Source organism: Cricetulus griseus, chromosome 2 (assembly GCF_003668045.3).
Source record: "Cricetulus griseus strain 17A/GY chromosome 2, alternate assembly CriGri-PICRH-1.0, whole genome shotgun sequence".
In the NCBI taxonomy this organism is placed as follows: domain Eukaryota; kingdom Metazoa; phylum Chordata; class Mammalia; order Rodentia; family Cricetidae; genus Cricetulus; species Cricetulus griseus.
The window spans coordinates 399,577,710-399,592,619 of NC_048595.1; the positions used below are offsets into that span (position 1 = coordinate 399,577,710).

Below are 14,910 nucleotides of genomic sequence, written 5' to 3' on the forward strand. Positions count from 1 at the left end.
ACTACAGCTTGCAGACTCCAAAGTTAATCTCGTCATTTTATGACCAGTTGATGCCACCTTACAGAAGCAGAATCAGGGACAAAGCCAAAAAAAGCCTGAGGGCTCAACAGGGTGCCTTGACAGATTTAAATGTCAAGTTTCAAGCCCTCTAAAGGACAGAACTGTTATAGGAGGGTAAATGAGGATAGACAGGGTAGCCCAGAAGACCACACTACGAACCCTATGTTCTCCTGGCAGAGCTAACTAAATGAGACTGGAAAAAGATACAAGTAGGCTGCTGCTATTGGCTTTCTAAAAGATGGACAACAACCCTTCTATGCCAGTATGTCAAAATAAAGGCCAGCTGGTAATCAACATATTCTAATATCAAGAAGCTGAAGTCATTATCATTGTAATAAAATCCCCCGGTGTAAAAAGCAACTGGCCCCAAAAGATCATAATTCTAAGGTGATTAAAAAGTTACAGGGGAGCAGAGGAAAAAGATCAGAGCAAAACAAAAAAACTGGGAATTACACACAGCATGTAAATGCCTGATTTTCACAGAGTTACACTTATGAATCCAACCATCAGTTATTTTACAAGAGAATCAATACCGACATCTCTCCCATGGAGCACAGTGATAAGCACATGTTTTTATGGATGTGTAGGAATGAAAGGGATGGGAGAAGGGAGGAGGCAGGAAGGTGGACGTATTATATACAAAGAGAAATGACAGAGACCACCCCCTCCTTTTAGCTCTTCGTGCTTTCTTTCTCTTTGTTTTCCGCATCTTCTGGATATGCATGCCACGTCAGTCTCTCTTCATAAAATGCTATCACAATTTGTGGACATTTCACATTAGCTTCTTTTGCCAGAACCAGGTCGGCTTCATCTGTGTCTTTCCTGGAAATAAAGAACATAAGACTTTAGAAGAAGTGAGACAGAGATCTGTATGAATGTCATCATTTGGATTTAGTTAGTCTGATCTCCTTCTTACACTTAGGGATCTATCTTTACAGGGCTGGAGGTATAACTCAGTGGTGGAGCCTCTGAATTTGACCTTTAGCATAAAAAAAACAAGAAAGAAAAAGCTAAAGAGATGGCTGATCTTACAGAGGACCCAGGTTCAGTGCCTAGCATTGACATGGTGGCTTACAACGGTCTCTTCTAGCTCTAGAGTATCTGACACCCTAGGAGCTAGAGTTGGCTCAGCAGTTAAGATTGCATACTACTGTTTACTCAAAAGGCAGAGGCAGACTGATCTGAATTCAAAGCCAGCCAGGTCTACTGCAAAGGACCCAGGCTCAGTTCCCAATTCCTAGTACCTACATGGCAGCTTACAACTGCCTATAATGTACCAGGAGATCCAATGCCCTTTTCTGGCTTCTGCAGGCACTGTACACACATGGTGAACATACATATATTCAGGCAAAACATACATACACATAAAATGAAACAAAAAAAAATAAATAAATCTTAAAAGTAAAAGGGAAAGAGGGGAAAAAGGAAAAAAGCCAGTCAGGTATTTTGAGTACATGCCTGTAACCCTGTAACTCCAGCTCAGGGGAGGTAGAGACAAGAGAATGAGTTCAATATCCTGGACTATAAACATTAAGGTCAAGGCCAGCTTGAGCTAATTTATACCTGTCAGAAAAGGATGGAGGAAGGATGAGGAAGTACTCCACTTCCTTCTAGAAGTCACTATCTCTGATACAGTTATTTATGCTTTATTCAGCTTAATCCTAGTGCCTTTTGTTGAAATTAATTTCTCTTTTAGGCATCTCTCTGTGATCATGGCCCTCAGTGATGGGAAAAAGCTTCACTCAGTCCTTATCCCATGGTCACTGGCTAACAATGCAAAGAAGTTTGGGGAATGACTACAAATTTATTTTTTCTGACATGCAGGCTACGATGATACAATAATACCAAAACTTGAGAATGTTACAAACCTAATCTGAGCCATAATCTCCACTTAATATTGACACGGGTGTTGGTTAAGAATTAAATTTAGGAATTCTCAGTTTTACACCCTTTCTTCATTGCAAAGGAACACAACTGCAAAGTGAGACCCAACTTCTTTCTCTCACCATTTCATTAAGAACATTAAGTCACCACAGGAATCTGTTGCCCCAATGATCTTTTCTGGTTCCAGTCCTCTCTCAAAGCCTCGAGCGATATCATTGCTCTGCTATAAATAGAACAGGAGAAATTAGAGCTTGTAGAAAGAATAAAAACAAAACAAAAAACAAACAATGGTTTCTCAGAACAAGAAATCATAGCTTTTAACATCACTTGAAATCATTTATCACCAAATCAGAAAAATCCTTAGAACTCAAGAAACATAATACTAGGTCAACCAGCAACAGCAATGTCAAGACATATTTTTGCAAGAAGATGTAGCTGTCTTTCCTAGTATTCCTTGCAAATGATTAAGGAGGGACCCTAGAAGTCTTTAGCATCCCGTGGGTCTCTAGAGAATCATCTGGTTATTCCTAAAACCCTATCCCTTAGGATATCTTCAGTAACTGTAAGCTGACCCCTCTACTCTTGCTCCCGACACCGTACAAGCAAGACCCTTCTCTTAACTTCAGATATGCTTTTTCAACCATAACCTTTCAGATGTGCCCAAGTTAATATTTCACACAGTCATCTACATTGTAAAAAACAGAGGCAAGAATGGGATATAAGACCAATACTCTAAAAAGGGCAAATTTCAAAGATCACAAACACTAGTTTGCATATACTGGGGAGAGGAGCCCCTGGTCTGCTCACCCCCTTGCAACACAGGCACACTATTAGCATTAACTGGACCCGGACTGAGACTTTTAAGCAACTGAACTGATAACTCATGAGAAGAGCACTAGATGGGGCTGAAGAGATGGCCTTTTTTTTTTTTTTGTCCTGGCACTCGCTCTGTAGACCAGGCTGGCCTCTAACTCACAGAGATCCGCCTGCCTCTGCCTCCCAAGTGCTGGGATTAAAGGCATGCACCACCACCACCCAGCTGAGAGATGGCTCTTCTAGAGGACCTAGGTTCAATACCCAGCAACCACATGACAGTTCACAACTGTCTTTAACATCAGTTCTAGGGAATCTGGCACTCTTACACAGACAGACATGCATGCAGGCAAACACCATTGCATATAAAGTAAAAACAAATCTTAAAAAAAAAAAGTTCCGAACTTGTTCTTGTATAATCACGTGATCTACACACAGAGGCTGATTTGGGTGTAATGGCACTGGTCAGAACAACAACAAAAAAATCTAACTTTATACTTAAGATTTCCCAAATGAACCAAATCTCAGATGTGTGATCTTCCTAACATTTCTCTGATCATCTTACTTTCCTTTGAGACACAAAAGCAGGCCAGTGAGGTGACTCATTGGGGAAAGGGGCTTGCAGGCAAGTTTGACAACCTGGTTTTAATCTCTGAGACTCACATGATAGATGGAGAGTACCAACTCCCACCAGTTCCTTGACCTACACTAGTGCATGATGCCCAATACAATGAACAAATACATAAATGAATAAATGAAAATTTTAAAATAGAAACACAAAAGCTTGCACAGTCCTGGTGGTCCCCAAAGATAACAGAACCCACAATAGGAAAGAAATTCCAGCCATGGATCAATGGGAAGATACTGGCTTTTTAAGACACAGACTCTTTAGGGCATTTAAGGGGAATAGGTTCCCAGATGCAAACACAGATGCTCACAGCTGGAATGCTGGCACAGGGACTAAGTCATACATCATCGCTGGCGGCTGGAAACAGTCTGCTACAGAAGGAGGAAAATGGAAAAAGATTGTTCAAGCTGCTAAAAGGAGCCGAGGTAAGGAAAACACTAAAATCATAGGCAGTAATCTTAAATCAGGCATAAAACCGACCAAGAAATTTCTTCTAAAGTGATCTAAAGAAATGTAATCTCTCCCATACCTCGAAAACATACCACTACTACCTATCCTGCCAGCTGTGTACCTGACAGCTTCCAGTATTGCTAAGAATGCCAGACAAACATGATGATGTAAAGGGTGGGTGGAGGTTGTTTTCAAGGTCAGCAGCTCCAGAACCTAGACACGAAGGCCTCTGAAGTAGTAACCAAGGACTCCAAGACAACCTTTAACAGAACAAAGACCCTAAATTGGAGAAATTTACTATCTCTCACAAATACATAGTCAAGTCTTTGGTTGTGTTATTTTGCTATTTCAACTTGACAAAAGCCAGACTGGGAGGGAGGGAGGGACTGGCTTAGTTAGTAAAGGTACATGCTCCAAGCCTAAAGTACATAATTCAATCCCCAAGACCAACCTGGTGAAAGAAGACAACTGACTTTTCCAAGTTGTTCTCTACCCTCCACACATGTGCAACAGCATACATGCTCACACGAATGCAAAATAAGATGTATCAAAATATGTAAATAGCCGGGCGTTGGTGGCCCACGCCTTTAATCCCAGCACTCGGGAGGCAGAGGCAGGCGGATCTCTGTGCGTTCGAGACCAGCCTGGACTACAAGAGCTAATTCCAGGACAGCCTCCAAAGCCACAGAAAAACCCTGTCTCGAAAAACCAAAAAAAAAAAAAAAAGGCAGTCGGGGGCAGTAGTGGCACACACTTTTGATCCCAGCACTCAGGAGGCAGAGGCAGGCGCAGGCGCAGGCGCAGGCGGATCTCTGTGAGTTCGAGAACAGCCTGGTCCTATTTCCTCAGAAAAATGTTTGTTTTTTTTTTTCTTTCTTTCCCAAGACAGGGTTTCTCTGTATTGCTTTGGAGCCACCTGCCTCTGCCTCCCAGTGCTGAGTGCTGGGATTAAAGGCGTGAGCCACCAACACCTGGCTCCTTAAATTCTTAATCAGTATAGTTTATCAAGATATTCAGACTGCTTGAGAGCCTTTATCATATATTACAGAAGTAGTGATACCCAACAGGAACATAGGCCAAGAATGATACACAAATAAAACCCCAATGCCTTAGTCTACCCATAGATACTCTCAAAAGGTTCATCTTGGATACTGGATGGTCTAAGGTGTAGTCAAAGTTAAGAGTAACAATGTAGAAAAATGGGCATCCAAGCATAATGCAGACAAACAGGGAATTGATGTAAGGATATAGGCTATATAAACTATTTTATTAGATTTTAAGTGTATGATATATTCTTCAAACCTTGAAATAAAATGGAAAGAGGCAAAGTTGGAGGGGCAGAGCGTATTTGTGTAACATGCACATAGTAAAGATACAGAAGAAAAAAAAAGGCAATATGGTATTTATGTTAATATCTTCAATCTAAGAATCAGAAAGATAAAAGCAACTGAACCAAAATTCATAATTAATTGCCAAACTAAACAATGAACAGATAGACACAAAAGATGAAAATTAATTTCATCTTTTGTTTGCTTGTTTTGGTTCTCTGTCTGTCTCCCAAGGGTTGGGATTAAAGGCATGAGGCACCACTGCCCAGTTAAGTTTTGTCTTTTTAATAAAGTAATAAATGTTCTTTATTACTCTTGGTGTGTTCAAGTAGACAGGTTCACATGGAGGTCAGAGGCCAACCTTTCAGCAGGTGGTTTTCTCCTTCCACAATACGGGAGGTTGTCAGGCTTGGAATAGGCCCCTCTATTCCTGAGCCACCTCCTTAGCTACTTTTCCTTAAAAAGAAAAAGTTTTAAGAGTCTTCCTATTGGTGCTAGAATTGGTTCAGTGGCTAAGAGAGCTTGCGGCTCTTCTAGAAGACAGAAACTTGATTCCTAATACTTTCCTCTGGCGCGCGCGCACGCACGCACGCACGCACGCACGCACGCGCACACACACACACACACACACACACACACACACACACACGTGTACTTCTATTGGGGGGGGGGGCTTGCGGTAGCAGTATCACATCAATTTTGACACTTTAGTTAACGAGTCTGTGTTACAGGAGCTCTCCCTTGGCCAGAAGGGGTCACTGTAGTCAACCAACATACTTCCTGGAAGCTTTTGTCTGTCCTTAGACAAGAAATAATAACCAAACTCCCCTTTGCATGACAGTAGCAAAAGGATAGTAAGTGGGAGGAGAAGCTTACCTCTCTCTTTTTTTTAGATTTTATATCATCAGCACTATTAGAGAAACTGGATTTCCTCTTGTTTCCTTCTGACTTCTCCCTGGGCTTGTTGTTTTCACCCTCCTTCATCTTCTTATACTTTTTCATAAACTCAGAAATTAGTTCAGGACAATCCAAGTTCTTCTCAGGTTCCCAAGTATTGTGCTCCCTGAACAATAACAATAAAGACAAAAGGGAAAGACTGAGGAATGGCGGTAACACCCTATTTTTATCCATTTACCATCTCTGCAGAACTTAAGACTGACAAGTTCTAGCAAACTACATCCACAGCCTTTTCAGTGTCAATGCTTACTTTAAAGAGAACATATAAGCAAAGGAAAGGAATTCTATAAAGACTTAAGAGAGGCAGGAGAATCTCTGTGAGTTAAAGCCTAGCCTGGTCTACAGAGTGAGTTCCAGGACAGGCTCCAAAGTTACAGAGAAACCCTGTCTCAAAAACAACAACAACAAAACCACCTAGACTTAGCAAGAGGCTTGAAGTATAGTTTTGTGGTAAGGTACTTGCCTAGGACATGTAATGCCGTAAGTTTGACCCCCAGCTCTACAGAGAAAAAAAAAGATCCAACAAATTTGATCTTAGATTTTCACTGAAGCTTAGGAAAAAGTATATTCACACAAAGTCATGTAAAGAATTATTATAGAAAAAAGGGAGGAAGCCGGGCGTTGGTGGTGCACGCCTTAATCCCAGCACCCGGGAGGCAGAGGCAGGCGGATCTCTGTGAGTTCGAGACCAGCCTGGTCTACAAGAGCTAGTTCCAGGATAGGCTCCAAAGCTACAGAGAAACCCTGTCTCGAGAAAAACAAAACAAAACAAAAAAAAAAAAAAAAAAAAAAAAAAAAAAAGAAAAGAAAAAAAGGGGGGAAATAAAGAACTATTAGAGATGCTGGGGTTGGTGGCATACACCTTTAATCCTAGCACCTGGGAGGCTGAGACAGGCAGATTCCTGAGTTCAAGGCCAGCCTGGTCTATAGACTGAGTTCCAGGACAGCGTCTAAAACAATACAGAGAAACCCTGTCTAAAGAAAAAAAAAAAAAAAAAAAAAAGGCTTTCTTTTGTATTTTCTGACATGTCCTCACAAGATACATTTTTAGAGACATGAAATAGATCAGACTGAGGAAATTTTCTGAAATGGGAGTGTGCTAACAGTTTCACAAATCTAGAAATACTGACCAAAAGACAAAAACAGGAGTTCAAGGCCAGGGCTACACAGAGAAAGTCTGTCTCAGAAAAACCAAACAAAAGACCTTGTCTCAAAGACAAAAAACAAACAAACAAACAGACCAAAAAAAAAAAAAAAAAAAAAAAAAACCTGTACAATTTCAGTGGGTAACTTTTTTTTTGGGGGGGGGGGAGAAGCTGTCAGTGGAATGCACTGTGTAGACCAGGTTGGCCTCAAACTCACAGAGCTGCCTGCCTTTGCCTACTGATTGCTGGGACTAAAGGTTTGCACCACCACCACCCTTAGGTGTGAGTGACTCTTAGGGTACATAAACTATATAGTAATAAAACCTTTTAAAAACTCCCAGTTTTGGCTGGGCATTGGGTGCACAGCTTTAATCCCAGTACTCGAGAGGCAGAGGCAGGCGGTCTCTGTCAGTTCGAGGCCAGCCTGATTTACAGAGAGTTCCAGGACTGGCTCTATTACTACTGAGCTGTCTTGAACCCCCACTCCTCCCCCCCAAAAAAACCTCCCAATTTTGGACTGGAGAGATGGCTCATTGGTTAAGAGTGCTTATTCCTCTTACAGAGACCTGAACATCTGTAACTCCAGGTCTAGGGAATCCAATGCCTTCTGCCCTTTACAGACACGTACATAATAGTATTCACAGACCCCACACAGACAGACAGGCAGATACACACAGACAATTAAAAAAAAAAATCCTTAAAAACAACAAAAACAAGCCCAGTCTACAAGTTAGGCATATAGCTCAGTGGTAAGCATGCTTGTTTAGTCATAAGCCAGGCTCCACGGGTTCAATCCCTTGCAGATTTTCCCAAACAAAAAAGCCCAACTTTAAATCCTTAATTGCCAAGAGTGTGACCTTATATATACAATCAGCTGCCTATAAAAAAGGGTAACTTAATAAGTCACATACCTCTAACTTCTATTGTATTAGATGTTATTTGTAAACTCCAGTAAGTAGGAGCTGGAATGTGTTATTCAAATGTGACAGACTCAAGTCTACTGTCACCATATATACACATACAAAATCTGAAATAAGGCCGGGTGTTGCCTTTAATTCCAACACTCAGAGACAAGGGATCTCTGTTGTGAGTTCAAGCCCAGCCTGGTCTACACAGCAAGTTCCATGACAGCCAGAGCTATACAAGAGATACCCTGTCTCAAAAAACAAAACAAAACAACAACAACAAAACTGAAATAATATGAATGCACAAAACAGGAAGCACTATAATGTAGAAAATAAGTTTTTTGGGGGCAAAGGTCTCATGTATGTAACATGAATAATAAAAGACTCAGAGCCAGATATTGGGGTTCAAGCTTCAAGCTGAAGATCAGAGAAGCAAAGCAGGCAGCCACTAGCCTAGTTCTTACCTCTACCTCAGGCTGAAATCCTCAGAGGCAAATGCTCTCAATTGCTGTCTCCTCTTCCTTATATTCCTTTCTCTACCCAGCCATATCACTCCTGTCTCCACCTCCCTACTGCTGGGATTAAAGGTGTGTGATCCCAAGTGCTGGGATCAAAGGCGTGAGCTCTGTTACTCTTCACTCTTGTGTAGGCCAAGGGTGGCCTTGAACTCAGAGAGATAAATCTGTCTCCTGAGTCCTGGGATTAAAAGTGTTTATCACCACTGTCTGACCTCTATGGCTTGTGGGCAGCTTTGCTTTCTTTCTGAACCCTCAGACAAGCTTTAATACATCATAAATAATAATAATAATATCAGCACACATGTAACCCAGGCTGGCCTCAAACCCTCTATGCAGTCAAGGATAACTTTGAACTTCTCATCCTCAGACTTATCTTTCCCTCCTTTATGTGGTACTGGGGGCCCAACCCAGTGTTCTGTGTATCTTATGCAAGCATTCCTCTAAGACATATTCCCAGCCTTCTTTGTGGGTTTCTATTTTATTTATTTATTTATTTAGATCCAGGGTCTCTGGCTGACCAGGATGGCCTCAAAGATTCCACTGTTCCTGCCTCTCAGAGTGCTAAGATTCATGGTGTGCAGCACCACACCCAGATACTCTCTGAATTTTAAAGACAGTCTTACTATGTAGCCCATAATGGTCTTTAACTCTTGGCAATTCTCTTACCTCAGCCTTCCAAATACATAGATTACATGAATGAACCAAAATGTCTGTTTCAATCTGATAGTCTCAAAGTTGTCCTCTGTATTTTGTACTCATAGCATGGGTTCTAGAAAGTTAAAACTACAACAGTCTTGTGGAATTAAAGCAAGAAATGAACCTACAAAGAAAAAAATTATCATCCCATTCCTTATCCAGAGGCATAGTTCTTCTGTTAGACAGGAAATACTAGGTTGTTTTTTATATATAATACACCTATAACCTGTAATGAATCACAGAATTAAAAAAAAAAAAAAGGTCAATAAACCACAAAGGTAGCATCTATGATCTGTAGTGAGCTTGAAGGAAGTTGTTGAAATTAAATCTAGGGTTTTATGTCTGGGCAGTGCAGACTTGTGACGTTTCTGAGGGAAACAAAAACACTATTGGGGCTGTTTGGGTGACATTTTAGATTAAAAATCTATGGAAGTGGCTGGGTGGTGGTGGCCCACACCTTTAATCTGAGCACTTGGGAGGCAGAGGCAGGTAGATCTCTGAGTTCCAGGACAGACAGGGCTACACAGAGAAACCCTGTCTTAGAAACAAAACAAAAAGATCTGTGGAAGTGAAACCTTCTGCTGGTCAGCCTTCTGGGGAACATACAGTGAGCAGGGGTCCAAGGCTGCACATCAAACTGGCAGAACTTGGAAATATGTAAGTCTCCCACACTGTTCTGATTTTTAAAGGCACCATAGATCTCTCCTGAAGAGTGGCTGAGGCTTGGTACCAAGAGACAGGGGCAAGAGAAGCCATCTATGAAGGTGAAGGTACAGCCTCAGTTGCTGTGGCAACCCAAGGATATATTGGAGATGCAAGAACAATGGCAGATGAGGATCAGAGCTGACCTGAACCTAGAAGACAAGTGTTGTGTGTGGCTGATGGCAGCTCCAGAAGAGGGACTGACTGCTCAAGTCCCATGGAGCCCAGAAGATCACAAGCAAGTCCAAGATACCAGATTGGGAACTATACCACTGAACTTTGGTTTTACTTAAATATAACCAGTTTTTATGCCATGTTTTTTTCTTAAAGGAGAGAAGTATTTGACTTGTTTTTTATTCCACAGAAGGCCACAGTTAAGACCTGGAACTTTTTTGTAATAGTAATACAAGAGTATTACTATGAGGCTCTGGTTGTCCTGGAACTCACTATGCAGACCAGGCTGACCTAAATGTCACAGAGGCCCACTGGCCTCTGCCGCCAGAGTACTGAATTAAAGGTGTGCCACAATGCCTAGTGAGGATGTTTTCTAAGGAGACCTGAACAGAGCTAGACAAACGGCTCAATAGTTAAGAGCACTGGCTGCTCTTCCAGAGGACCCAGGTTTAATTTCCAACACCCACAGCTGTCTGTAATTATAGCAGCAGAGAATCTGACACCCTCTCTGGCCTCTGTGGCCATCAGGCATGCATACAGTACCCAGATGCACATGCAAGGAAAATATCCATGCATATACTATACAAGAGAACTTGGACTTTCAAAACGTTGAAATTTTTAATTTTACAAGAGTATGGGACTTCTAAAGTTGGACATCTTGGGGGACAACAGAAGGTTATGGTTTTTTTGTTTGTTTGTTGGTTTTTCGAGACAGGGTTTCTTTGTGTAGCTTTGGAGCCTATCCTGGCACTCGCTCTGTTGACCAGGCTGGCCTCCAACTCAGAGATCCGCCTGCCTCTGCCTCCTGAGTGCTGGGATTAAAGCCACCAACGCCCGGCTCAAAAGGTTATGTTTTAAAAATTATATGTTTGCTTGTCAAGTTGACAGCTATCTTGGTTGTCAACATGACACACCTAGAAAGAAGGGACCCCAATCCAAGAATAGCTTCTATATATCAGACTGATTTATGAGCATGTCTGTGGGGCATTTTCTTGACGGCTAATTAATATAGGGGGGCCGATCAACTGTGGGCAGTACCATCCCAGAGGATAGTTGGCCTGATTTGTATAAGGTAGCTGACAACCAGGTCTGGTGGTGTATGCTTTCAATCTCAGCACTTCAGGGGCAGGAGCAGGCAGATCTCTGTGAGTTTAAGGCCAACCTGGTCTACATAGAGAGTTCCAGGACACCAGGGCTATACAGAGAAAGGTTGTTTCAAAGAAAAAAAACAAAAGTGGTAGGTGAGATAGCTGACAGTGAGCCTGGGAGCAAGTCAGTAAGTAACCAGCATTCCTCCAGTTTCTACTTAAATTTCTTGCCCTGCTCAAGTTCCTGCTACGATTTCCTTCAACCATAGAATATATGTAACATGTAAGATGAAATAAACCCTTTCCCCATCACACTGTTTTTGGTCAGAGCAACAGAAAGTAAACTAACACAACCCATATCATCACAGTAAGAAAAGGATATAAACCAGGCAGTGGTGGCCCACAACTTTAATCCCAGCACTCAAGAGGAAGAGGCAGGAGGATCTCTGTGAGTTCAAGGCCAACCTGGTCTACAGGAGTGCCAGGATAGGCTCCAAAGCTACACAGAGAAACCCTGTCTCAAAAAAAACAAACAAAAACCAAATAAAGAACACTTAAAAATAAATTTAAAAAATTAACAGGAAGCTGGAAAAGAGGGCTCAGTGATTTAGAGCATTTATTCTTGGAGAGGACCTGGATTTGATTTCCAACGCCTATGTGGTGGCTTATAATCATTTTTATTATTCTATGTGCATTGGTGTTTTGCCTGCATGTGTGTCTGTGTGAGTATGTCAGGTCTTGGAGATACAGACAGTTGTGAGCTGCCATGTAGGTGCTGGGATTTGAAGCTAGGTCCTCTAGAAGAGCTGTCAGTGTTCTTTAACCACTGAGCCATCACTCTAGCACCCCTGTCTCAGGATTCTGATTCCCTCTTCTGCTCAGGCATGTACATGATGAACATATATACATGCAGACAAAGAATTCATACACATAAATCTTTAAAAAAACAAAAAAAAACAAAAACTAACAATAACAACTAGTGACAGGGGACCAGAGAGATGGCTCAACAGTTAAGAACACTGGCTACAGTCAGGCATGTTGGTGGTGCATGCCTTTAGTCCCAGCACTTGGGAGGCAGAGGCAGGCGGATCTCTGTGAGTTCGAGACCAGCCTGGTCTACAAGAGCTAGTTCCAGGACAGCCTCCAAAAGCCACAGAGAAACCCTGTCTCGAAAAACAAACAAACAAACAAAAAAACAAAAAGAACACTGGCTACTCTTCAAGGGGACCCAGGTTCAATTACTAGCACCTACATGGTGGCTCACAACCCTTTGTAATTTCTGTCCCACAGGATTCAATACCCTTTTCTGGCCTCTATGGGTATAAGGCATGCATTCAGGCAAAAATCCATACACAAAATAAAGTTATTTTTATTTTAAAAAATTAATGATAGAATTATAAAAATATTATTATAAAAGGTAAATGGTCTCAATCTATCTTTAACTATATTGTACCCATTTTTGGATTTTTTGTTTGTTTTTCTTTTTTAAGACAGGGCTTCTCTGTGTAGCCCTGCTGTCTGCCTCCTCTATGCTGGGATTAAAGGCACGGGACACCACTGCCTGGCTTTAACATTAATTTTTTATTTTCTAAGGAGCACACCAGCACATCAATCCATCAAAACTTTTTTTTTTTGGGGGGGGGCAGGTTCCCTGAACCCAGGCTGGCCTGGAGTTTACTATGTAGCCAAGAATGACCTTAAGCTCCTGATCCTTCTTGCCTCTACCTACTGACAGCTAGGCTTATCCAGTATATGCAGTGCTAGGGATCAAATCCAAGTTTAGTGTATGCTAGGCAAGACTCTACCAACTCAGTCAAATTCCTAGTTTCTACTGTTAAACTTGTACTTGCCTAACAAATTAAACTCTTACCACAAGTTATGTATGCTATAGGAAGAAACAGTTTATATATGGACGCTGCCATGGTACATAGCTAGGTTTTCTCTTGCAGATAATGCTCAGGGAAGAAAGGAAAATTTATTCTAGCCTTTTATGAAATCCCAGGCAATTGTTCCTAAAAAGATTGTATTTGCTAGGTGTGATGGCACATACCTATGATCCCAGCACTGAGGAGGCAGAGGCAGGCAGATATCTTAAGTTTGAGGGCATCCTGGTCTATAAGGAGAAACCCTGTCATGAAAATAAATAAATAAAAAAAAATATTTTAAATTCTTTTACAAAATGTAAAAATGTTTATGTGTGGTGGAGATGGCTAGAATAGGGCATCAGACTCCTGAAACCAGAGTCACAGGCCATTGTGAGCTGTGGTACAAAGGTATTGGGAACCTACCTAGAGTCTTCTAGAAGAACAAGAAGCGCTCATAACTGCTGAGCCCTATCTCCAATCCCAATCCCAGACATTCATTTATGACAATGCTTAATCTATCTACCCCAATTTTGTCTTTCACTTATGTTAAGTACCAAAAGTCCAGGCCGGGTGGTGGTGGCGCATGCCTTTAATCCCAGCACTAGGGAGGCAGAGGCAGCCGGATCTCTGTGAGTTCGAGGCCAGCCTGGTTTCCAGAGCGCGTGGCAGGATAGGCTCCAAAGCTACACAGAGAAACCCTGTCTCAAAAAACCAAAAAAGTACCAAAAGTTCAAACAGTTTTTTTTTGTTGTTGTTTGCTTTTCGACACAGGGTTTCACTGTAATTTTGGCTGTCCTGGACCTCACTCTGGCTTCAAACTCACAAGAGATTCGTCTGCCTCTGCCTCCTGAGTGCTGGGATTAAAGGCATGTGCCACCACTGCTGGGAAAGTTCAAACAGTTGTAACCACCTTTCAAACATACAAGTATTTCTAGTGGTAATTTGATGGAAAGTCTAGGAATGACCTGGAACTCTTCAAGTGCTATCTCTGGACACATAGTGAGTTCTAGGTCAACCTGGGCTATGAGACCTTGTATAAAAATAGCACTATGGGCTGGGTGTTGGTGGCACACCCCTTTAATTGCAGCACTTAGAAGACAGAGGCAGGAGATGGATCTCTGTGAGTTAGAGGCCAGCCTGGTCTACAGAGCAAATTGCAGGACAGGCTCCAAAGCAATACAGAGAAACCCTGTCTGGAAGCAAAAAAAAAAAACAAAAAACAAAAAACAAAGCAGCACTCTGGTATAACAGATGCTAAATAATCTGTTATGCATGAATCAACTTACCTAAAATGCCCAGTACTCCATAAGAATAATGTTAAATCATGAAAGGAAATAACTTTCAATAGATCCTGAAGGGACCTAACTTTAAAGTACTGGCAAAACATTGACTATTTTAGCAAATTTACTTCTACCTGTTGTTTTTTATTGCATTTTGTTTTTGTTTGCTTTTTGTGGTAATGAGGATTAAAACCCAGCCAGGTGGTAGCAAACACCTTCAATCCCCAGCACTAGGGAGGCAAAGGCAGGCAGATCTCTGAGTTCCAGGCCAGTCTGGTCTACAGAGCTAGTTCCAGGACAGCCAAGGACCGTGAAACTCTGACTCGAAAACAAAAACAAACAAACAAAATACCAAACCAAACCAAAAATCCAAGAGAACAAAACCCAATTCCTCATATACACTAGGCAAACACTCCA

General features: G+C 41.7%; 1 protein-coding gene across 1 annotated transcript in view; it reads right to left on the reverse strand.

Annotated features, from left to right (window-relative positions):
• Nucleotides 1-612: 612 nt before the first annotated feature.
• Nucleotides 613-14,910, reverse strand: part of Cbx5 (chromobox 5) — a 34,260-nt gene continuing 19,962 nt past the window's right edge. Inside the window, 3 exon segments of the mRNA NM_001244507.1 lie at nucleotides 613-882; nucleotides 2,067-2,167; nucleotides 6,040-6,226. Coding sequence (NP_001231436.1) covers nucleotides 732-882; nucleotides 2,067-2,167; nucleotides 6,040-6,226 — 439 coding nt within the window. The 3' untranslated portion in view covers nucleotides 613-731.